At 45.9% G+C, this 26,116-nt stretch overlaps 1 protein-coding gene across 1 annotated transcript in view; it reads left to right on the top strand.

The window, feature by feature from the left end:
• KPNA1 (karyopherin subunit alpha 1) overlaps nt 1-8,152 on the top strand; it is a 1,070,482-nt gene extending 1,062,330 nt beyond the window's left edge. Inside the window, exon 14 of the mRNA XM_069635818.1 lies at nt 6,737-8,152. Within this exon, the coding sequence (XP_069491919.1) occupies nt 6,737-6,924 (188 nt within the window). The 3' untranslated portion in view covers nt 6,925-8,152. The remainder of the gene's footprint in view (nt 1-6,736) is intronic.
• Nucleotides 8,153-26,116: the final 17,964 nt, after the last annotated feature.

The following is a 26,116-nucleotide window of genomic DNA, read 5'->3' as shown; positions in this document are numbered from 1 at the left end:
CAGTGAGGGTCGCTCCCTCCAAGAGAAAGTCCTTGACTCCTTAAACTGCTTACCATCGGCGGACAAGACAACCAAAGGTGGCCCTTTGCAGCCCCCCTCTCCCCCAACCCCTCCGGCGACACCATTGGTAGCTCAACTGGCCAAAACATCTTCGTCATCAACGGTCACTACCACGTCGACGAAGGCTCCTGCTACCACCCTGTCCACAACCACTACTACTTCGTCAAAAGGGGCTGGCCATGAAGTTGGTGTCCAGAGACGACAGCCACCCGCAGGTATACCTACTGCCACGGCGTGTAGCAGCTGCCGCAGCACCAGCCAAGACCCATGCAATGGGTACAGCAGTCGTTTCTCCCCAGAAGTCTCTCTAGAGGGAAAAGGGTACAACCCCTGCAGACTCTTAAGGGTACAGAACCACAGGCAGCCCCAGTGAGAATAGTACAGATTTATGAGCTCCGATGAGGTCAATGACAATCTGCCAAAGACTATTATTTGGAGCACAAAGGGGGTCAGGGAGCCATGTCTCCTACACCTCGTCGGAAGAAGCGCACCAGTCTGGAGCCGCCTCCTCTCACTCCTTCCACGCCTCTGCTCAGGGACATGTCTTTGGACATGCTGACCACGCTGCACATGCTTGTATCAGAATTCCAACAGACTACCATCCACACCGGTCCCTGCTTGTCTAGGAGTCCTCCAGTACCGCTTCATGGGAGCCCTTCACGGCACAAGCGCTGGTCAAAGGACCCTGCTGGTCCAAGGAATCAACCAACACCACTGCCACCTCCTCCACCTCGGGACTTGGCCCCCGACTGGGGATCCTGCCACGCACACGGGCACATCGGCTACGGTGACTGACACCGACTAAGACGATGACTTTGTACCAGCTAACTGGGAGCCAGTGGGTATGTGTGACCCGCAAAGTGCCTCTCCGCCGGATGAGGTCGGCTCTTTTCGCGCTTGAACTCTTTCAACTGGTGCCCTTGGAGACTTAGAAGGAAGGATTCCTTTATCAACAGCACGAGGCCAGACAGAAGACCATCATGGCCATTCCTTTGCTGGATGATATATGGGATGAGGGGTTGGCCCTAATGAAGAATCCGAGCACCGCTTCATCCAAGCGAGATAGGCTCGAAGAAATTCCGGACTATGCCTCCAACTGCCCGAGGTCCCAGCCTTCACTGACTCAGTGGGTGTTCTCCAAGCATTTCCTGGCTGAGACCACAGTCCTCATCCATGGTGTCCCCGCACCACAAGGGGAAGAAGCTGGATGCGATGGGGGTCAGGGGGGGGGATCATCTATACTGCTGCCAGCATCATTAAGGCTGCTAACACCCTGGCCATTTTGTCCTATTAAGATCAGGAACTGTGGTTTAAATTGGGCCCCGTTTTAGACTTCTTAACTGAGGACAAGAATGTAGAAGCTCTGGTGCTGTTCCAGGAGGGGGAAGTGGCCTTGGACCATGCCATTAAAGTGAAGGTGGACATCGCAAATACCAGGTTCCGTCAAATGGGCAATGGAGTATCTCTGCGTCGGCAGGGATGGCTGAAGGCCACCAACTTCAGACCAGACGTCCAGTCCAAGGTGTTGAACATGCCATTCGATGGAGAGAATCTCTTTAGCAAGACAGTCGACGAGTCTCTGCAAATTATCAATGCAGAGACGGCACGTTCGCTGGGTACCCTGCAACATCGGTCGTCGTCCTTTCGTTCCTCGAGAGGAAAGTCCAGCATTTCCTCCAAGGGATAATCCCACCCTTTATCCACAGCCTTCCCGCTCCACGACTTAAGCCTACAGAGGTCGCTCACAGTCATACGGTAGTGGAGGACAGCATTGGCGCCACCCGCAGGGCAGAGCCCAACCCTCAAAACAGACCTAAACCGGCGGTGGGCTCGGGCCCCCACTTGTGGACCCCAGTGGGAGGCTGGCTGGCGAGGTTCGCCAGCACGTGGAAGACCTTCACCACCGAACAGGGGCACACCTTGGAGTTCCAACACAGGTGTCCTTGTGTTCCCACGGTGGGTCGACAAGAACAACACTTGGCCTAGCGTCTGCAGGAGGTCGATGCCATTTTAAAGAAGGGCATGATCAAACCCGTCCCCCAGCACCTCTGGGGCTCCGGAGTGTACTCCAGTATAGTGGTGCTGCCGCTATCACTGAGGAGTGTGGTTGGGGGTGTGCAGACAATAGGAAGGGGTCCCTTTTCCGTTTGCCTGTACTTAGCATTGAGACGCTTATTGGTAGGTTGGTTAGAGTGTGGCTTAAGCCAACCTTTTTTGGCAAGTTCTTAGACATCCTTCTGAAGTGGAATTCCAGTTCTAGTAGGAGGATGTAGCGTGAGAACTTCAGCCAGTACCCCCGCCTCCGGTTGTGCCACCTGTGGCTGGGGGATTCCTAGGTACTCGGCCAGGCCCGTTGGTCGCTTGTGTAAAGCTTTGGCTGAAGATGGGGTGTCCGGATCTTCCTCCTCGTCTGTGTCAACTGTAGTGTCCTGCGGATCCGGAGGAGTGCTGGGTGTAGACAGCTGTGGTGTGCTGATTATCAGTGCCAAAGGCTGCTGAGGTGGCAGAGGTGGGCTGCTGTGACTGATAGACATTGGAGCCTGTGGGCTGTGCTGGACCCACGGGCGATATGGCTGTTAGCGCTTGCAGCTGTACAGGAGGGGGGCATGTCCCTGATTACATCCCTGAGGATGATACCCATTTGTGGCGATCTCATGAGGGCGAGTAACTTCTCGAAGAACCTGTCCTCACAGGCCAGAGGAGTGCCTGATGGTATAGTCATAGGAGTAGGGCCCTGGGGCTGCTGTGTCCTGGGCGTGCCCTGTCTCGCTGCATGGGGCAAAGTGCATCTCCTCTGCAAAGTGGATGGATAGGATGTGGAACAAGTGACGGGAGTTGACCAAGCCCACCTGGAGGCTCATTACCCTGCCTGGCCTCCGAAGGAAAAATGCATCGGGTGAGCTGGCATTTTGTCTAGCCCAGCAGCCATTTTGTTTTGCTCAATGCCAAGTGCCTGCGTTGTTCAACTTGCTCAGCTGGGACCGGCTTCCACCAGTACGCTGACCGGTGGTGGTGGTAGGGGCTTTCCCTGCACCTCAGGTCGAGGCCTGTTAGGCGGAGTGCCCTCGGCTGTGGTGCCAGTAGTGCTACGTGAATGTGCCCCCTTACACATGGGTCCGGTATTAGGGCGTAGCCCCTCGAGTTGAGATCCGGTAATGGAGCCTTGCAGCCCCTCAGCGGTAGCACCGGTAGGATTTTGCGACTCCCTCTGCCTAGGGGCCGGTAGCTGGACAGCTTCAGTGTTCTTGCTGGACTTCGGACCTAAAAGGTCCCTCCTGATTGGGAGCTTCCTTGGGAAGGAGTCATCTTTGCGTGGTAAGGAAGAGAACAGGGCGCCTACCATTGGCCTCGTCTTCCGTTTGACGGATGCTTTAAGGTCCTTTGGAGGCGATCTTCCTGGCTAGTTGATTTTTGAGCACGCTCCGAGTCAGGGCGTTGCACCTGGTACCGCCATCACAGCTGTGGTCTCGGGCAAGGCACCGGAGGCAGATGGCGTGGGGGTCGGATGTTGGGAAGGGAACCTTGCATGCTGGGTACCTGCTGAAGCCCGCCGTCGTCGACATGCGCCGGGGAGGAGTGCGGCGCCAGAGTACAGCGCAGTACCTAGTATTGAAAAAGAAAAAAAGACTAGAATACTTCCCCGGGGAAGAGCCAATGGAATTACAATGCCAGAGGGCTGACCTGGGAGTGCTGGTGAAAGCGGTCCATTCCCGAAAACACGGAAAAGAGAACTGGGGAGTGGCACCGACGGGCGCAGTCATGGGGAGCGCATTCTCCCAAGGCCGCGCCCCTGTGCACATCTAAATTTAAAAGGGAAATGTTCTGTCTCCCATCCCTAGCGAGGGACACCCATACAGTATGGAGGAAAGGGGACTATGGACTAGGAGTAAGTTAGTCACTATGGTGATTAACTTATAATGTATTATTCCTCAATCTAGAGGAAGAGGACAGTTCTTGCAAAGGGCTCAGAGGAGAGCACCTCCTGGAGGCAGAGGAAGAGGCGGTAGAACTTCCTATGCAACACCCGCAGAGTTGCCCTCAACTGCAGGTGGAGCTACAAAATGGCTCCCTCACCCACTAGTCTGTGGTAGGAGGCAGACAGTCCTATCATCTCAGGAGTTGGTGAAACATAACTTCGGACACATGGGTGCTACAAACCATAGCAGACGGTTACTGCCTCCCGTTCCTAAAGAAGCCTTCAGATTGTCCCCCAAAAAACAGATTTTCTCTGATTCCAGGTCCACTCCTCCAACAGGAGATTCTCATCCTGTTGGAGAAAAGTGCAATAGAGATTGTCATCTCCCTACTTCCTTATTCCCAAGAAGGACGGAGCAGTGCATCCCATCGTGGACTTGAGATGCTTGAACAAGTTCCTCTGGAAGGACAAGTTCAAGATGGTAACTCTTTCGCAGATCCTTCAGGTACTTCGGCTCCAGGATTGGTTGGTGTCATTGGACCTTCAGGATGCTTACTTTCATGTGCCCATACATTGGAAGCACAGAGTACCTGGGGTTTGCTGTTGGTGGTTCTCATTATCAGTTTTGGTTCTGCCATTGGGGCTCAACTCCGCCCTGAGGGTCTTCAAGCTTAAGACCGTGGTGGCAGCAAGTCTGAGGGAAGGGATTCACATCTACCCCTACCTCGATGACTGATTGAACAGGGCTTGTTCTCCAGAACAGTCTGTCATCTTAGTTGCACCTGCCACTTCATCCACAAGCTGGTTTTCTCCCTGAACTTAAAGTGCCCCTTGACTGTCATAAAAGCTTCAATTTATTGGAACAGTCCTGGATTCAGCCTCGGGAAAAGCTTTGCCACCCGAGTTAAGGACTCAACATTTCTTGCAGATGGTCCAAAAGTTTGAGTGCCCAACATCTCCCAGCCTACGACTTCCAAAGGTTGCTCGGCCTCATGGCATCCTGCATTTTTCTGGTGCCAAAAGCCCACCTGAGAATAATATCCCTTCAGTGGGCTCTCAGATCCCAGTGGTCTCAATTCTCAAGAAAAATGACAGACCTTCTCCAGGTCCTGACCAAGGTCGCCCAGGATCTCCTGTGGTGGGCCAGCAGAGAAAATGTGAGAACCCTTTTGGCAACTATGGCCAGTGATGACAGTTGTAATAGACGCCTCCCTCGCAGGATTGGGAGCGCAGACAAGAGATCTTTCAGTAAGCGGACATTGGACATCAAACTTTTTGGGCTGAGGGCAATCAGATAAGCTCTAATGGTCTTGCTGCCCTCAATACATGGGAAAAGTGTCCTGATAATGACGGACAACACAATGGCCAGGCACTACCTCAAAAAGAGTGGTGTCGTAGGGTCCACTGCCCCTATGCAGAGAGGCAATGCAGCTCTGGTTCTGGGCACGGAAAAAAGGAATAGCTCTTCTGGCAGTTCATCTAGCTGCAAAAGAAAACACGGCGGTGGCCGCTCTGAGCAGGCAGAGTACGATCTCCCACAATTGGGAACTGGTTCAGGAAATCCTTCTGGAAATCTTGGGCCTTTGGAGAACGCCTCAAGTGGATCTGATGTCAACCGGAAGTGTGGGCTGTTCTGCTCCAGGGAATTTCTAGGGGACTTGTTTGTGATGTACTGGGAGTTTTCACTTCTGTACACATTTCCACCAGTCCCCGTCATGTCATTAGGAGGTTGAGGAAGTTCGGGAAAACCATGATCCTTATTGCTCTGTATTAGGCTAGGTGAACATGGTACCCGCACCTTCTGGAAATGCCCAACTGCCCTCAAATTCATCTTCCCCAAAGAGAAGACCTACTCTCGCAAGAGAGTCACGTCTGGTATCCTGAGATATAAGGGTTGGGGCCTTCATCTTTAAAAGATATCTGGATGAGGGACCGTACTTCAAGGTGCCTGCTGATTGTGGTACTATTTTTTAAGTGGCAATCTGGTCGTCCTTTCATACTTTTAGTACATTTTACTGTGAAGGTTCTTTATCAGGAGAGGAAACTAAATTTGGCAAAGCTGTCCTTTATAATATAAACTAATAAGTACATTCTCGAACCCACCTCCAAAGACAAACTGCGTTCGGAGACTATCAAAAATGAGTAATACGTGGGAGGACACAATCCATTAGAAAAAGTTACTTACCTGTGGTAACTTTCTTTCGACTGGATGTTCCTCTCACGTATTCCTCATTGCCCTCCCATCCATCCCCTCTTGCTTGCCTATAATTTCCATGTCTTAAACCTTCTTCTAGCAAAGTCAAGATAATCTCTTCCTATGGCACAGCATGCAATTTAAAGGGGGAAAAAAATCTAGAACTGAAGCACCTGCTACATATATCCGGGTCGGCGTCACAAGGGACGCTACGGAGGCCGTCTAAGACCAAGACTTGACGCTCGACCCTGTGATAAAAATGTTCTGAAGCAAGCTGCAAGCAGACTTGGATATCAAAGATTAGGAATATGTGGGAGGATCATCCAGTTGAAAGAACGTTACCCTGCGTAAGTAACTTGTTGTTCTTGTACAAATGTATGTTTCTGTAGGATCCCTGTCTGAGGTCACGGAATATGCAATGTATGGGAATTTTTAGTGACATCAATACTGGATAACCAAGTACTGTCTACAGGCATTTAACTTATTCTGTTAATATGCAATGTGTTCTTCTCCAACTTTGAAGCATGTTTGAAGTTTAAAAATAATCCTGTGTTTCTACCTTGCAGGCCTTGATAAAATTGAATTCCTGCAGAGTCATGAAAACCAGGAAATCTACCAGAAGGCCTTTGACTTGATCGAGCACTACTTTGGAGCAGAGGATGAGGACAGCAGCATTGCACCACAAGTCGATCTCAACCAGCAACAGTACATCTTCCAGCAGCAAGAAGCACCCATGGAAGGATTTCAGCTTTAACCCACTTGTGAGGGTGTTATCCCACTCCCTGTCTGTTCTCCACTGGAGCCCAGAGCTGCCAAGCTGTTAATCGCTCAATGTCTTTCATAAAAAAAAAGTTTGCGCTCATCCGCTTGCCATGTGCGCAGTCTCTTTCTCTCTCGGGCACACACCTGACAGAAATGTTTAGTGACTCTCGGTGGAGGAAGAACTCTACCTAAGGACGTGGTTTTTGGGAGTATGGAAAACCAGAATGGCCGTTGGTGCACTTCAACATGTATCTGCGTTTTGCATCGGACTAAATACACATGTGGACATTGATACATGGAAGCCCTCTAATCTTAAGAGGCACTTATGACGAAAAGACTTGAACATTCAAACACTCAGACGCTCACTACGAGACGGACCTTATCTTTCTACACAACAGAACAGTATCAGTGAAGTGAATACAGACTCAATTGCGTTGGATCTTTTTCACTGTGCTGTAGAGATATATGGAATTCCTACACATGACTTGATAAATCGGACTAATTTTATTTAAACCTGCACAGAGATGAGAGAGCAAGAGAGCGCGTTGGGCATCTTCATTTCTTGCTGGATGTGCAAGGCTGTGTGACTGGCACACATACATGTTCGCAGATTGCAAAGGAATAAGAGAAATAAGCTAGCTGTTTTCATGCACCTAAAAGCCTTCTGTGGAAATGCTTTCTGGTTTGATGAACATTTGAACTGATTCCTTCCATATCTAAGAAAAGAAATCAAGCTCTCGCACTGGGACTGCAGGCTGCCTCTTTGGGAACTTTAATCAAAATGTTGTTGGCCTTTCGCCCCTTCCAGCCCTCTTAAGATGGAGCTGCTACTCCGCTGCTGCATCACACCTGACTCACTTCTTCCAGAACACAGGCGTCGGGTTCCTTCTGTGGACTTGTGATCCAAGCGTAGAAAAGTACTCCCTGCCCTGCAAACCAATGTGACAGACATTCTGCATTTGATACCATTCAGGCTTTGTGGTCCTGGTTTTGGTCCTGCAGAGTCCTTCCACCGCCATTCCTATGGCATAAAGACATGCATACCTACTTAATGTCCCTGAAAAACCCTGACCTGTTCTTATTTTTATTTTGAATCCATGTTCATATTAGTAGGTTTGTGCTGTGTAAATTATTACATTATTTGTAATGTAAACTCTCCATGTTAACATGGATAAAATATTGCTGCAACAATACCCATGGTAAAACGAGTGCCGACTGCTCATGCTGCTGTGTTTTCTTTTAAAGCTTGGAAATGCATCATTCTCCAAGCACGTGTTCGCATTCTTTCTCCTCCGTTTGAAGCCGCCGTATCATGTTTTTGAAGCATTGTTGTTCATATAGGTTGTGCTAATTTCCCATGGGACGCATTTAGTTCTCAACCTCTGACACATGTCTTTATTTATCATTAATATGTGGTAACGGCAGTGAGATGGTTCAGTAACAGCAATAGGGCAAACTCTGTACCTTTTCATTACTGTTCTATTTTGTATGCTCGTACAAGGTTTGTACTCTGTCAAGCAGTGGTATAATGGGATTAAAATCGTTTGGCAGAGGACTACTGTCTAAATTGAGCAGTGGGAAATAAGGCTTTTCTGAATGCACTTTTAATGGTCTTCCATCCGTGCCTCCAAACTTCACACCAAAAAGATATGAATCTCTCATAATGGTTTTGTAGGTGTGAAAAGCTTGATGCTCTGTTAAAACATCACAATGGAATCCATGGAGATGGTGTTTTGTTTATTTTTAATGCAATGTCATTTGAAAATTGTTGCTGTTGTAGAGCAGTGCCCTTCGTGGCTTTCCAGATGTTTTGGACTTGGACTCCCATGTTACCTCACAATTGACTATCCTCGCTTGGGCCGATGAGTTGTAGTCCAATACAAGTTGCGGTCCACATGCTGTTGACCCCTGCTCTAGAACATAACACAAAGATAGTCAGCATCTGAGAGCCGTCCTGGTATCTCCCACTTGAAACTTCCCACCCCCTTGAGAATAAGATACAAAGACGCTCCCCTTGTATTGACCAACATCCAAAAACTCCTTTTCCAGAGACCGCTACCCACGTTTTTAAGTCTGCTTTTCTCAACACTGATTAACTTTAGCTACACCTTCCTTTGAAATTCCAAGTGATCTGGTTTTCTCTTCGTCTCTGGCTGTGTCTTGGTGCATGTTTCCCCCATTAAACCTTGTATCTAATTTACGTCCCGTGATGCATCGTGCTTCTTTCTCTTTATTACTCTTCCTCTGGATCATCCTTGCACCATTCGATCAATAAACACCACTTCCTGTTTGAGCACCATCATTTCTCCCTTTTTTTCAAAGGAGTGGGGTGTTGGGAACTTACCCTTTTCTAAATTTAGAGTCTCACAATCTGTTATGCTTTTAACATCTTGGATTCCACCTATAACATTTCCTTTTTCACACCCTAGTACTAGTACCATTTCTCTGTTTATTGTAGCTACAGTGACCCATGTTCAAGACACTTTACCTGATGGAACTGTTTTCTCATCCCGTCCTCTTTCTAGCCTTTGCTTACCAGGTTCTATAATAAACATGATCCGGGTGTCCTTGACTGGACTGAGACACAATCCTCTGTCTTGATTCACTGAGCATGTACATTGCGTAGTGTAGGCATGCCACCCTGGTGCATCCAACTACAAGGTAGAGGTGGTGCAATCTAGGTGAAGGAATTGTTACATTTGTGCGATGGATGTAGTAGTCTTAATTTATGGAGATTACTAATGAGTTTAGGACAAAGTAAATGCATTCAGTTTACCAGCAAGTAGGTGCATGCATATTTATTCTGGTCAAAAAAGTTTTCCCACCAAGCCTGCCCTCACAGAAATTCCAACTAGGTGCTTCTGGGTTCCGTCTTGAATAACAGAGAAGCTTTCTGTGCCCTTTTGTAGAAGGTCCTTATTTAAACAGTCTTTCACCAGTGCCCTAGAAAAGGCTAAAACAAAATGCCAGAGGCAAGCTTAATGAAGACCTGTAGAAGTAACAATTCTGCGCCATCTGTTAACATAGTTCAGGTATAATGTACTTTTAAATGGGTGTTTCTTCTTCTGCATCAGATCCCGAAAGTTATATCACACTGATAATATGGAGCCCCAGGCAGTGCCTCCTATCTGGAAGAGGCCTGGCACGGATACATCTCGGACTATAGATGGGCTTTCATCAAATTCTTGATGGGGTTTATAAGCAAATGAGGAACATCTAACTTCCTAACATTGCCCAAGGACGATCAAAGAAATCTAAAATTCAGATTTGTAGATATATACAGAGCATGTAAATCTATTACTGATGTCTGCTGCACAGTTTATCAATCATATTTCTGGCGGTAGTGGCCTGGCCTCCTTGTAACTGTAGCAGATTTTCCTTTTGTGCTGCGGTGAATCAATTCACATGTTTTCCTTTTTTTGCAGCATAGGACAGTGTGGTTTGATATGCTTTGTGTAGAGGCCAGTATTGACATTCGGAGTATAATCAAAGGATACATAGAGGATGCTTTATATTTTTGAACACATAGTTCTTACTCAGATAGTAGAGAAATGGCCCTCTTCACATCCCTACCTTGGCTATCACTGCCAGAAAACGAAAACCAGAAGTGAAAGTGCGACATAAAACAAACTACTTTAGAAGAAATACTGAGTTCTAAAAAAATAATTATTTTGAACTGTTCCCCAACAAAGAAAGCATTACTTAAACCAGCCTCACACAAATGTAATGCATGTGCTACGAAGAAGTCTGTGAGTTTTCTAATTCCCACATTCAGTTTGTTGTGGATGCCGCTCAAGGGGCACTTCATCTTTAGTCCAGGAAAACCAGGAAGTTACAGGCGGTCTGAAGGCCAATACCGAGAATTTCTTATGCTATGGTGGAAATGCCGAATGGCGCATGCTTGTAGAATTTCTGCTTTAGTTTGAGAAAACGCTGCACGCAATGTCTTTTATTGTCGAAACCAGATAGGTTCTTCTCGTGTGTGCTCTAGCTTCCTTCTTGGAACATAAATATTGATACTCTAGAAGTGCAGGAGCCAAGCTACCATTCGCACAGATTCTGGGATTACCTTTCCATTTTCTGGTTAGACTGTGTGCATGGAGAAATGATGCAGTAAGTACCAGATATGTTTTGATATGGGAAGGAGCATGTCCAGGTTGTCTGATTTGGATATTGGGCTACTGGTATCATTAAAAATAATCACAGAAGCGTTGGGAAAACCTGTCCACCAACTAATTGCCGGGTTATTGCCCAAGAAGGATTTCCTTTCTGGGAACATGCACCTTTGAATTTGTCTGTCTTTTTGATGATTGTAGCCTTTCTTGAGTAAGTATCGCATCCATTTAAGGAGCCCTGGCACGTTTCTGAAATTGGCTTTCTTCATCTGCATTGTAAAACTGTCTGTGCTGTTCAGAGGTTTCCACTCTTTTTCGCAACTGTTTCTGACAGAGGGTGGTCTGTGCAGCATTCAGCCTTCGTGTGGTTAGCTGTTCCATTTCACAAACCGGATCAGGTAGACACTGTGCAAGACTGCAAAAGAGAGTGAGCATCTTGTATTGTCAAGCCCTTTAGCATTCCGGTACAGCACCGAGAGGTCTGTAGGGTTATGGAAGGAATGGATAGTATCCTGGTGTTGACTGGCACAGTGAATACCAGACTCCTCCCACAGCCCATGCTCCCAACACATCTACCTCTGAAGAGCTGCTGTTATAAACAGTTGTTTGCCGGTGTGTTTTATGATCTTGAGGCAGAGTTCCTATTTTCTACCCTTGCAAACCTACAAAAAGTTTATTTTCCTAGTAGGGTGAGGTGTGTGTTTTTTAAGGTGAAGAGGAAGATGCTCGGGGAGGGGGCTATAAACTCTAGCCCCCTCCCCTTATCCCTTTTAAGGTTGTGTGGTGACGTATTAGCAACTTTGTCATGAGCTAGCAATTTTGAATTCTTGACACTTTTGTTTCATGTCTCTTGCCTCTTGTTAGTTGATCAAAACTGTATCCTATGGACTGCACAAGTATCAATATCAGTCCCCATAATTGCTACTTTCACATTTTCATCAATTAACTATCATTTCTATTGTAATTCACGCTTTGGTAATCCCTCCCACCCAGTCCTTCACAGCTAATTTGGTTATTTGTACATGTTTAGCTCTACTATTAGATTGAAATATTTGGTAATATCCCCCCCAACCAGCCCCGAACTACCGATCCTTCCACTTTACATCAGTCGATTTGGAAATGGAAGAGTTGAACGCACCCGCCCGAAACCATGCTGTAACTATGGTCCAGCTCTCTGTGCATGATTAATTGCCCCAACAAATATTAGCCACCATTTGAAAAGGATGCTCAACCTGAATGTTCAGGTGCTAGTGCATTATTTTGGCATTCTCCATCAGGGATTGGCGTGCCTTTTTGTCATTTTACTGCATGGAATGTGTCCAGGTATGTTATAGCCGATACAAGTTCACTTAAATTCATGTGGAGGATGGACGCTATTGTGGAGCAAAAGTCTTGCTATGCCTGTGAAATAATAATGAACATGCTGGTCGCTTTCACCTTAACAATGCTTCTTTTTCGATAAGGCCTTGCAGGGTATGAATTCCCAGATAGCTTGATTTCTATCTGAAACGGGCAAATGTTCTCATCAAACATTACTGGTCTGATGTCTGATGCAACTGTTTTGTTCCCCTATGGAACACACACGTTTGGCCCGTTACCCAGATTATGCTGTGTATACAAGTCTCTTTAAAGCTGCTGCAAAGTACTTAAGGTTCATTGCAGAGGGTCTCCCTAAAAAGAGGAGCTTGGAACTCTTGGGCAGTTCTGACTCCAAATGGAAGGACTAGACACTGTAATTGCTCCATCCGATGGAGCCATCCTATTCCCAACCATTTTTCTACATTTGGATACAGCAAAAGGGTTGTAGTATTCATGTATTGTCCTTTAAACATTGGAGTAATCATCAGCAGCACCTTCTTGAATGGCAGTAGACTGAGGGCTAATATACATTAACATTTAAAGTAGCACCATAATCGACTCCTTGGGCAGCCATTTTTTAATGAATATTTGCCTCTCAGCAGAAATGACTATAAACGGGAAAACATTAAACTGGAAGTCTGGCACTGTTCTGCAGGGGCTAAAGCCTGTCAAAGTACAGCGGGCCACATTGTATTACTGCACTGTAGATAAAACTTCAAATGGTCTGCTGTATTATGCAGTGATACAGATTATCCCTGTTTACTTGCAGACAGGATACAGCCTAGGCAGAACTATCACTGCCCACAATGGGTTGGAGAGCTTGTTTGGGTTCTAAATAGTTTAATATAAAAAAGTACACAGGACCACCCTTAACCTGTCTTTTTCTTAGCAAAGTGCTTTCTTTGCCATCTCTGCAGGCTTCTGCATCCAATTTCTCCCTAATGCCCCTCTGATTAAGTTTTCATTTTAGAAGTACTCCTCCTGTTATTACTGGCTCTACTAGCTGCTTTTTCTAACGTGTCCTGCTTCATCCATTCCTCTTTTTCTCTAACATATCCTTCCAGATGTTTCGTTTTTTTTGGACAGTATCCTCTCACCACCAGTAAGTTAGTTCAAAGTCATTGCTGCACTGTAAACATATGTTCATTGCTATTTGGAGAACATTACATTGTCCGCTACCTGTGATATATTGAACTTGCTCTAGTTCTGGCACATGGGGCTTTGGTAATATGGATATTCACAGCATCCACGCTTTTCAGACCTTTTCCTGATATATACATATTTGTTAAATATGTTTGTCTTTGTCATTCAAACATGCCACCCATTTCAAGAGAAAGTGTGCAAGATGTTAGGCAAGTCTTGACCCTGCAGATGCACATACTTTCACTGTGTGTTTTTAGTATTGCTGATGATCCGTGATCTGGTAATTATTGAATTGATGGTCCACGGTATAGCAGCTCATAGGTTCATTGTGCCTGCTGCATCGAAGCTTGATGATCGTTATGGGAAAGGCCTCTTTTCACGGATGTCTAGTAGAACCTTTGGTGTATGTTCTTGAAAACAAGAATGACACATCTGCACCAGGCCAAATCAAATCAACCTTTTGTTCACATGCAGATTTATTTTATGACATTTGTTTGCTTTAAAAACTGTAACATGTTACACCAATCATCTATGCGATTCCACTTTGATGTTTTTCTACTTGGGTCTTCTTAGTAGAAGTAAGGGGTTTGGTTTGCCAAAAGGGTAGCATTGATGAAAAGGCACTGGTTTAGGGCGTAATGTCCTTTGTATTTCCCTGTTAATCTTAGCTGGAGGATAAAGGATTTCTTATGCCACAATACACATCTTCTTGGCATTCAGGGCTTAGTGGATCATTGTGGCTTATTTAATGCGGTAAAAGGGGGTTGAGGATTTATGATGTCTAGCCTAAACCCTAATTCTTTTTTTTTTCACTTCAGTCACTCAATGGTTATTTTGATTGTGTTGTATCATATTCAATAACCTGCCTTCGTTTGCATCCTTTCCGCCAGCTGTTTTGTGTCTGTATCAGACGTAACACACAGGAGCTGTGAGGGGTGGAATACCAATTCCCCTAGGAATGCATCAAAAAATAAAATGGGTGCTTTAATGATATCCCTACAACAGGCTTTCAAGACAAAAAATTCATTTGACTGTAGCTGTTGTCTTTTTCTTTCAAAGCCCCTACTTTAAAAAAGTCACTTGAATGGTAATCAGACCACGAAGACCTCCTCTGTTTTGACACCCTTAGGTAGCGATATGCTTAATGCTTAGCAAATAAAATATTAAACTGGTTCAACAAAGGCTATATTTTAAGATGTTTTGAAGGTTGACAATGACATGCATTATTCTATTTTCTAAAGTAGAAATGAACACAGTGGGTGTCAGGATTTGGTGCAAATTGCTGGTTGTCCTAACATGTAGCTCAGTGAATGAGTGATGACTTCTTTGCTTCTGTATAGTAGTAACCTTCAAGCAAGGACATTAACACTGATCCTACTTGGGTAAGCACCCAAGAACATTTCACGGGAATGTGAAAGGTGAAATAGTGTTCATCTGGATATACCAAACACACGCAATTGAGGCCTTTGCTTGGAAAAGCTGTACTAAAAGCCTGCATGTTTGTTTGGTTGTAACTCGCTTAAAAGCTCATACAACTTTAGAAAGTTAACTTCCCTTAATCGAGTTTTCTAATTAACAGGGTCTTAAGTTATCTGTTTTGTGTATAGAATAGTACTTGGGTGGAAGGGGGGGGGGCAAACTTATAAGGCAGCTCTCATGGCACCAGCAATACGTTAAATTCATTTCACAGGTACTTTTCTTTAAGACTTGTAGGATTTAGGTTTTCCACAGCCGCCAACTGAAACCATATGTTATCAGTTACTGTAATCACCTTTAAGGCAGTTTGAGGTGTTTTCTTTTGTTTCGCCTTTCTTTTTAACAATTCCTTTCTCATCCCCACCCATCCTATGAAACTTTTTCCCTGTGAAAGCATTAAGAACCTTACATTTTCATAGCCCCCCTCCCCATCTATTAGAATCTTTGCTGCCTAGAAACGGATACGGATGTGAGGGTATCATGCCTAATGATATAGATGTTAATCCATGTTTCGGATGAATCACCACATGTTTCGGATGAAGTGTATTGGCTGCTCCCTTTTAAAAAATTCTCCAAGAAGTCTGCTGGTTATAACTATTGCGATATGTTATTTTGTGTGCTTATGGGATGTTTTTATTTTCTGCACTTGACCCATGTAAAGGTCTTTAAGATTATTTGTTTCGTAAAGACATTTATTAATTTAAAACAAATCCCAGTGTTGCCTTTAAACCACATTCTGTACAGTCACTTTTGAAAGTGGCAAAAGCACTGACTGGTAGCAAAAATATTGTTTCATTTCTTTTTATGTAAATTGACAGTAACCTGTAGTTGTGTTCTTAAAATGGTGCTCCCTGTATTGAGCGGTATGTAAACAAAATCCTTAGAAATACAAAGCACATAAGTCATTTATTTAACAATTAGTGGACAAGAATGTCTTGAACCCCTTCTCCTTTTTACACCAGTCCCTTCAGGAAATGTTGGTAATTCCCTAAGTGAGTAAATTAAATCCAGGCGAAATCGGTTTCATACTGGTTGTGTGATTCTTTGTGTGTTTGCCACTTAATCTTTCAGCATTAAAAATGAGTTGTTAGCACGAGCACCCCATACACACCATGCTAAAATGGGCAACGTAACCATACCTTTCCTTCGCAGTTGTACTTGCTAGAGAGAAATGACCAATCAATCTAGGAGTTTTCTCTTCCTCTATCAAGTTATTTGTTCAACAAGGGTTGCTTTACAATCCAATACTTGGGCTGCTTGGATTCCGTGTAGCAGGTTTTGATGTCATTCCTGTATTGCTCAGTATTTATGATGAAGTATGTGAGCAGAAAACGAATTTATACAGTTAGCAAAACATTTATGAATTTGGGCAGCATTTGATGTAGGAATTTATCCCAAATGGCCCACAACTTCCAATACCGATGCATCCAGTTATTTTAAATCATGGGTCTTTCATCACATTCTAACATCCAAATCCCTTCAGTACTAAAATTGGATTGCCATCTCCTAGAATGGTACTGGAGCAGGTGCCAAGCACTTTAAAATAGAAGTTAGCTGCAGAGCCTTATTAGCTGCACTGACTTCTAATCTCCGACCCTTCTTTGACCTAATCTGGTCAGTCGATGTGTGTCTGCCACAGAAGAACACATTTGCTATATTTTTTATTAAAAAGTGGATCTTTAGATTTCCCACCCTTACATTTTTCCCCATGTAGTTGTTTTTGATGCCACAAAGTAATGGTTTTCAGCTTGGATGAGCACCTCTTCTGATGGATACTCTGCTCCAACAGATACTCCTATGTCCTTTCCTTCATACTGATGGGATACCTTGTCTCGCAGGGACGGGACCGGAGCCTTTTTTGCACTGCATAAAAAATTTCACCTTTTAAATGAATGCATGCTGGGCATGCCTGCCCATGTTGACTCCGCCCATATGCCTCGCTCACCAGCCTTTTTAAGGCACTGGACGACTTGCACCTGCGGCAACATGTTTTTTCTTTGTTGCTACTTCCATAATTATATTTCATTTGCTCCACGCTGGCCTACCTCCCTATCATACCCATCTGCGCTGGTGATAATTGGTTTTCGTTCCTGTTCCGTTGCATCAGGAAATTCCCTTTGTCAGATGCACATAGCCTCTGGCTGAGGTGTTTGGGCCCTTCCCACCAGTGGGATTCCTGTTTGGCCTGCGCTGCGCTCGACTCATGAGCACTGCCACGCGGACTGAGCCATTGACATGAACTACTCAGTGACTTTCCTCCTCGCCAGAGTAAGGACTTAGTCAGCGCCCAAAGGGGCAGATCTTTGCGCCACGCTCAGGTAAGTGCTATCACTTTACAGGCTCCCTGCCCAGGTGACTCCTTTCCAGTAACTGGTTTGGGAGGGAGGGGTCCACCGGGCCATATTATAGCTGACCGGGTCGGCCCTGAGGCTCTAAAGGCTGATACCACCCTTGAGGTCGAGGCTAATGCTGACACAAGCTCGAGGGGCTACAAAGCATTTTCCTGAATTATCTGCTGAGGGCTCCTTGGGGCCTACTTGAATTGCTACCAAATTCCGGGTCGAGGCTATTCAGGGTTTACTATCGGGCATCCGCCAGCAGGGGAGAGGGTTACCGGTGCCTAGCATTGCCTTCTGGACGGCGGTCTGAGATTCTGCGAACCTGATCCTGAGGGTCGGCAGAGACCTTTACTTCCGAGCCTCACATTGGCAATCCGTAAGCCTCATGTCCCTTCCAAGGCAGGCCATGTGCTCAGCCCTAAAATTGTGAAGTGCCAGGGCCACGCCTCAAAGACAAAATGGTGGCCGCTGGGCAGGAAAAATCTGGGGCCAAGGATCACTCAGACTGAGGTCACAGCAGAAGCAAAGTGATGCGACGGGCATTTCCCCTTCATCATCATCCCTGGCCGAGTTGGCAGCCAGGCCCACCTCCAAGGGGGATTACTTGGCCAGTTGCCTTACCACCTATGGTCTCTTGCGACTCATTTGTCCTGCGGACCGCATGGAACAGCTGCACAGCAAAGCACAGCCTATCCGGCTACCCGCTCATGGGATGATCAGGCCACAGCCTTAGTGGGTCCTTGCAGCACCATACAATAGGATTCCTGCACCCCCACACAGTGACACACACTCCTCCTACAGCTTAGTCTTCTGCAACGGCTCAGCAAGAGGACAGGTTTTTTGGAAAGTTTCAGGCTATCATAAGAATTGGGGGCAATGACAATATTTTAAGAGGCTAATAATCAAGCTCATGCCTAAGCTTGCTCCTCCTGTCCTGCCGACGGCACCACTTCCACTGCTGTCCCTGGTGGGCACTGCCTCTGCCACACTTAAGCCTGATCTCACTGACAGTGCCGCTGCAGCCTATGCCAACATTGGAGACCCCAAAAGCTGCAATCACCCCCCACACCCCCTACTGAGAAGCAAGGGGAGGGAGCCGGAAGAGCCTCTACCAGAAGTCAGTGTATTGTCTGCGGTTCTGGTCTTCTTTTTTCAAACCGATCAGGGGTGCCATTGCAGACAGACTTCAAAACGGAAGCCTTCCAGCTGTGGGAGAAACCTCACCTCCTTCAGCCTAGAAACAAACAATTGGAACCTAGATACAAGCCCCTTCCATTGGAAAAGCTGTGCTTAGCCACTCCACCACAACCCCAGTCTTCTGTGGTGGTGTTCGTGTCGCTGTTCCCTTAATCTTTGAGTTCTGGTGCCACATCGTCTTCCCTGGCCCTCCTGAGCAAGAAGAGCAGCTGCTCGAGACCTATGGTAAGGTGGTTTACTCCAATGCTGCTCTTCAACTGAGAAAGGTCTATGTGGACACCCTGTTGGCAGCGTGTAATCAGAATCTCTGGCGAGAGATGGCAGATTTCCTGCCTTACCAGTAGACCGGCAACAGACTGGCAGAGTCCAGAACTGTGGCCAGGACTTTAAGTCTTCTCTTCACCACAATGGATCAGCTAACCGCAGTCTTGTGGTGGTCAAGGACATGAGAAGAGTAGCTTGGGTGCATTCCATCATGTTCATGCAAATGGATCACCCCTTTGACGGACAGGAACTAGTCCACTACGGATGAGGAACTCTATAAACGAAAGACTTCTACCCAGACTGCCAAATTCTTGACAATACTCACTAAGAATGGCAGATGTGTTTTCAGCAGCCCTCCTTCGCCAGAGGCTCTAGGCAGAAGTCCTTTGGCGGATTTCAGAGCTATCCTGATGGGCAGCAAAGGAACGGAGCCCCTCCCCCAGCAGTGAAAGAAGAAAGCAAGCAATACCCTCATCCAAAGGGTTCTTTGTGGGCCTCACTAGCACTGCACCTGCTGACCCAAAGAAGCAGTGACCTACAGGATTGGGTCCATGGCACGTTGTCATTGCATTTGAGCAGCTGGTCCCAAATTACGCAGGATCCCAGGATTATTTCAATAGTTTCCAAGGGATTCCGCCTCAGTCTTCCTCCTGTCTCTACTCCCTTGATCCAAATGGGTTCCAGCCTCCTTCTACAGGAGATCTGCAAGCTGCATACTATGCAGGGTATAGAACCTGTCCGTCCCCACCCCCTACCACATGAAAGGTCTACGATTCTATTCGAGAGAATTGTCTCAATCCCCAAAAAGAACCCGGCTGGCCTGTGAGCGATCCTGTGTCTCCTGCTTCAACCTCCATCTCCTCAAGGAGAGGTTCAATATGATTACACCAGTACAAATCCTGAGCGCAGTTCAAGGCAACGGTTGGTTTTGCGCTGTGGACCTAAAGGACACCTACCTGCATGTACCAATATGGCTTCCACATCGAAGGTGCCTCAGATTCTCAAGTGGCAAGCACCACTACCAGTATCGAGCCCTGCCATTTGGCCTCAATGAGTGTTCACCAAACTTATGAGTCCTGTTGCCAGTTAGTTACAGCTTAGGGGGATCCAGGTATTCCCCTACCTGGATAACTGGCTTGTCTGGGCGTCCTCCAGCTGGAAGACTTTGAATGTAACTAACATCCTGTTGTCTTCAATCTGGGGTTCTCTATCAACTTCAACAAGTCTTCACTGACCCCTGCTCAGAATCTTACCTTCCTGGGGTTTGTGGGATTCGAGGATGGGGGAAAAAAATATTCACCTCTACCCATCTTATGATGGATATTCGTCTGACAGTAGCATGGTTTCCTTCCAAGGAAACTACTATGGCATGGTGGTACCAGAGGTTGTTGGGTCTTGTGGCTGCGTGCGTCCTTTGTGTTCTCACGCCAAATTGAAGATGAGCTGCCTGCAACTCCATCTCAGCAGCTCATGGTCGCAAGCCATGGGAAAGCGGTTGCAGTGCATTGCAATCTCTGCATCTCTAGGTCAGGATCTATAGTGGCGGGCGACCAGATGAATCTGTTACAGGGGGTCCGCTTCAAGGAGTCTCCAACAGATTTAGTCATAACAACGGACTCCTCCCACTATGTGTGGGGAGCATAAATGCACACAGTCTCTGGTCCGACCAGGAAAACAAACCTCACATAAATGCATTGGAACTTCGGGCCTTACTGTATGCCCTATGAGTGTTCCCGGCAAACATCTGCAAGAAGTCTGTTCTGATCCAGATGGACAGCTCGATGGCAATGTTTTTTATAGACAAACGGGGGCACAAGATCGCCTCCACTAGGTCATCTGGCCGTACCGATCTGGGAATGGGCACTGATACACAATATACTGCTCAAGGTAGTCTATCTGGCCAGGGTTCTGATCAAAGCAGTGGATCTCCTCAGCAGGCTAAACCGTGCCAATCATGACTGGGAGTCCGTTGACTCTGCATCCTGCCTTCTAGGAGTGGGGTCTTCCCTACACAGATGTGCTCACAACACATCAGAGCAAAAAGTGTCTTTGCTTTCCCTCTCGGGGCGGATCAGGCGCATGCTCCCTGGGATACACGCTGAACATTCCCTGGACAGGGGAGTTCCTTTGTCTTTCTGTCAATTCTGCTGATCTCCAGAGTATTAGTCAAGCTGAAGGAAACCACACACTGCACACTCCTACTGATAGTGCTGCAGTGGCTGGCTCGGTTCTGGTATTCAGAACTAGTGAGACTAAACAGGGTGGGCCCTATACCTCTTCCACAGTGGCGCAACATTCTGATTCAAGAACAGGCCAGGGTCCTTCCTCCAGTCCCTCAATTTCCCAGTTTAGCAGTCTGATTTTCATCTTTTCTGCAGACAGGCCTAAGGAATCATTCAGGCTGCCGTGAAACAATCAACATGGTTGCAATACCAAAGTAAATGGACCAGATTATGTCATTGGGCCTTGGAAAAGTGCATCAACCCCCTCTCCAGCGGCTTGAATGACGTTCTGTCTTTTGTCTCACACCTCGTGTCATCTCGGTAGACTCCTGTCGCACTTATTTGGTGGCTATTGGAGCATACAGGAATGTAGGCGAGTTGTCCTTCTCCATAGAAAATCCTGTGGTATCCAGACATCTGGAGTGCCTCCCGAAAGGGCACCCGCCTGGCAAGAGGCCTCACCAGGTTGGGGATCTAAACCTAGTCTTCTGGGCACTAACCTGCAAGCCCTTTGAGCCGATGCATTCTACAGGACATTAGGGAGAGTGGGGGGGACTGATTATTTACATCTCTTCGAGAATGCATGCTTCCACTTTCTTGTTCTGCTTCATTTGTCTAGCTGCCTTTACATTTATAAACGAAATGGAAAGAACTCAATTTACATTCTTGCCATCCTATAACGGGACATTGCTGTGGAAGGACACTCATAGAGTGTGTAACCACTGCCTTACTCGCGATCATCCAGAAGGGCGTTGTGTAAACTCTTTAAGCCCAAGCTGCTCAATGGGAGACATACCAGTGAGTGCCGTACACTATAATTACTGAATCTGAAACTCCCACTGGCGCCTATGAATAAGATTTAGAAGGCCAAGGCAGCGATGACTCAGTTTTAGATGCTGAAGATTTTAGAGGAGTCCACAAATTCCTGCATGTTGGTCCCTAGCATAGGAAAGCAGGCGCAGAGCTTGGCTATGGGGAAATCTCCTGACGAAGACACACATGAACACAAATGTTAGAACACATCCCTGAGCCGCTCTTCGACGGATACATCAAAGAAAGGAAACATGGCAGCAAAAGGCACTTCCAGGCCTAGCTACACCACGTGCCATAAGCCCGCTGTGCTTCTGCTCTTGCGCCCAGTGCTTGGCAGTGGTAAGGACAAACGGGTGTTGATTGCCATGCAATCTAACCTTTTGACAGAACATGTTTACCGTTCTTTGAAACGGTTGTAGAAAACACTAAAGCAGCTTATTTCAAAAACGAAAACACACTTTAGCTAAATTCCTCAGAATATTATAGGGCCCCTTCTTCCTTGTCTAAATCAATGCAAAAGACAAGGCAAAGTGTGGACCCAGAAGCTATTGGGCTTCTGCTTCCAGAAACTCCCGAAACAGGCACATGGACCAGGGAACATTTCGCAGACTCGATGAATAAGGTTTCATCCTTTAACTTTTATGGACAAATACCAGGTAAGGCAAATGGCTTTAGATTTAATATTGGGGGAACCGCCAGTTAAATCGCCTAGGGTATACATGTCTCTCACATCTCCAAGACATAGCATCATCAATGTCACTGAGCAGCCACAAGGAGACTTAAGTTGATCAACGCTTTTACCAAGACATCAGAAAGGACCACGGGGGGTGGGGGGGTGATGAATGGCATGGTGATGAGGACCAGGCAGACTGGTACGACGACCCTAGTGAACCCTCCAACATAAACCTAGATGACCAGGATAATGCAGACATATCTATGTTACCATCTGCAGACATTACTGCCGAAACTGGACACACACACCCTGCTTTTCAATGATCTACTTAATAAGGCAGAAGATCATTTTAACCCAAGAAACTGTAGACGATACAGATTTTGTAGACGACATTTTAAATAAAAGCGGTCAGTCAGTCTGTACCTCTCCTTCACTCAATTAAAACAAAGAAGTGCTCCATCGCTAACTACACCATCTCTTAAACATGTAGTTAATGCTAGAGTGGAGAAGGTTTTGAGCTCACACCCACAGACCCCCTTTATATTGGGGGCTATGCCAAACCAGATGCACTTGTTAACAAAACAAGAAAAGGGGCAGGCGAGCTGCTGAGGCACCACCTGATAGTGTAAAAGCCTGTATGCACTAGGTAAAAGAATAACCACATCTGCTGCAGTATGTATGCGGTTGGCAAATAATACTAGATTGCTTGCCATTTATAACAATGCCCAGTGGGGTTGGGTACAAAGCCAACTAGATTCAGTTCCAGAACCTATATTTTTTTTTAAATGTTTTATTGGTTAAAGAAAAAGAAATTTCAACCTTTAACATACATCCTTTAACATACAGCCCTTGAATTAGGGCTTGTCACAATATAAGGCATGATCACGGATCCTCAGTCTTTATATTTCATTACTCCTCATTTATCACTGTGTAAATCCATTCTGCAAATTTAAGGGCATCCAATGTTCGGCCAATTCTGTCTATCGTCAACAGTCTTTCCCAGTATTCCTCTTCCGTAGTTTGTTTGATTTGTTCCGCCCACTCACCCAGAAGCCGCCTTCTTTGGGGTGAAAGTCTTGGGCAAGACAAGATCAAATGTCTCGTTGTTTCCAACGTTTCAGGTTTGCCACATAAGTGACATCTGGCCTCTAGAAGTGTGATCTGTTTTCTCAGGTATTGAACCTCCAAAGATGGGAGGATATTTAGTCTACATCGCATCGATGGGTCCCTGTATCTGGGCGATGGGAACCTTCTCAAATATGGTGGGGGATCATTCAATGATTTACGTTCCCATATGATGTCACGACAGTATTTGTTCAGTCTCTTCGATGTAGCTGTTTCCTCGCAGTCTTTTTCGCTAAAAATGTTCGCTTTATCAGGGTTTCCCTTGAGCGTCTCCTTTTTGATGTTGTAGTATGCTAGGACATCTTGACATTTCTTCTTCCAGGCCTGAAAGTTGTTATCCTCCTTCCTCACTTTTTTATTTGCCAGAATTTCAAATGGGATTGGAGGATTGTCCTGGATACATTGCGGTACAAGGAGATTATTCTACACAGTACTATCACTTCCAAGGATTGCAACCTCAGTTTGTATCTTATTGTCTTAACTGATAGACAGTTTGGGAGCTTAAGGACCTTTCGCCAAAAGAAGGCCTCGAGTATACCCCATGTTTCCCATGGCAGAATTAACAGGGATTCAGCACCATAGGTCAGGACAGCCACAACCTTGTGTTTATAAAATGTTATTAGTGGCATCATCGAATAGGCTCCATGTCTCTGATGAAGAGCTTGCCCTTAATTTGATAATGTGATAAGTCTCTCCCTTATAAGGCTGTGTTGAGCCTGTTGTTGATTCTGACCCCCAGATATGTTGTTGTATCCACTATTTCCACGGCCTGATTATCAATTGTCCATAATAATGGATTCTTTTTTATCCTTTGACCTCTAGCAGACTGCATGATCATTGATTTTATTATGTTGATATTCATGTTGTTATTGTCGAAATAGGTCTTAAATTCTGCAATTCTTCTCTGAAGACCTATCGCTGTTTGATCCAAAAATATGACATCTGCATAAAGTATCCAGGTCAATTGCGTATCTTCAAATATCGGTGTGAAGGCCCGTATTTTTTTCCTGGGACTCCTTGATATCAGCCAGGTATAAGGCAAACAAAAAAGAAGCTAAGGCACATCCCTGCTTGATGCCCTTAAAGGTCAAAATCTTATCGGTAACATCACCTCCCTTAGAGACCACAATTTGTATTGAGGGGTTAGAATAGAGTGCCTGGGTGGCTTCTAAGAGGTCTTTCCGGACAATGCAATTTTTTTTTTTTATTTGGGCCAGATTAGTTCTCTGCTAATTCCGTCAAAGGCCTGTTATAGGTCAATGAAGCCTAAATAGACGTTTCTTTTAGTTTCTAATGCACGCAGCTTTAGTATGTTTAGAAGAAATGGGTTCAGGGAAGTCCCAACACCAGACATAAATGCCGTTTGGCGTTTATCCAGGACTCCTGCCTTTATCGCCCAACTTTTAAGGTCCCTCAAGAGGATGGAAGAGAATAGCTTGCCAATAGAGTCCAGCAAGGCGATTGGCCTGTAGTTCCTGGGGTTAGTACGGTACCCTTTCTTAAAGATGGGTACTATAAGGGCCTCCTTCCATGTTTGCAGTATGGTTCTGGTCTTTAAGATCTGTTGGAAGAGCAGGAAAATAAAGTCTGTCCAGGCTTCCCCCTTTTCTTTCAGCATAAAGTTGGAAATTCCATCCGGCCCGGCAGCTCTTGAGTAACTCTGCTTCTTTATCCTCAGTAATATATCTTCTCTATCGATTTCAATGAGCCATCGGGTTGAGTTGCTCTCTCTTTGCCTTTCATTGATAGCATCAGTCTCCTGAAAGAGGGCCGTACAGTGTTTCACCCATTGCTCTTTTGGGACTTGATTTGAAATTGGGGCGGCCTGAAAATATTCTCCATTATTTATAATCTCCCAGAGGGATCTTCTATTAGATTTTCTTTTTGCTGCTATCATTAGCTCTGCATCTGCTTGTGCCCTCCAGCCCCTTGAGAACTTAAGCCAATTTTTATATGATTGTTTGCAGTGACTCATCAGTTCTTCTTTGTTATGGTGGGTACTTCTCTGGAGTTGTCACAGTTCAGATCGATAGGCCCTCCTTTTTTCCATCAGGTCTGGATTGTATGCATGTTTCCTTACAATTGTTTTGTTTTTATTCGGATCGGTCTTCACTTCATAGTCCTTGAGTAGCCATCTGTTCTCAACTGCGTCTTGATTATTTTTGATGTTATCAGCAAGGCGGTCCACTAGTTTAGAAATGGCCTGCGGTTTTATTTTTAGCCTGCTCCTGCCCCATTATAATTCCATTGACGGGGTACGATATGTTGATTCGCCTTTTTCACTCTCCAGAGAAGTTCTATTTCCAATAACGCGTGGTCACACGCTTTTTGCTTCTTGACTATAAAAGGTGTTTATCCATTTTAATTTATTCCCAGCTACAAAACAATAGTCTAAACATGCGCTGCACGAGTTGCTGGACCAGGTGTCAGCCCCTGGCACGTCACTGGTTGTCTGTCC

The sequence above is a fragment of the Ambystoma mexicanum genome, chromosome 7p, assembly GCF_040938575.1.
Source record: "Ambystoma mexicanum isolate Mex_15411 chromosome 7p, UKY_AmexF1_1, whole genome shotgun sequence".
Lineage (NCBI taxonomy): Eukaryota > Metazoa > Chordata > Amphibia > Caudata > Ambystomatidae > Ambystoma > Ambystoma mexicanum.
Note: the sequence above shows the minus strand (reverse complement) of the source record. Positions and strands in the feature narration are given on the sequence as shown.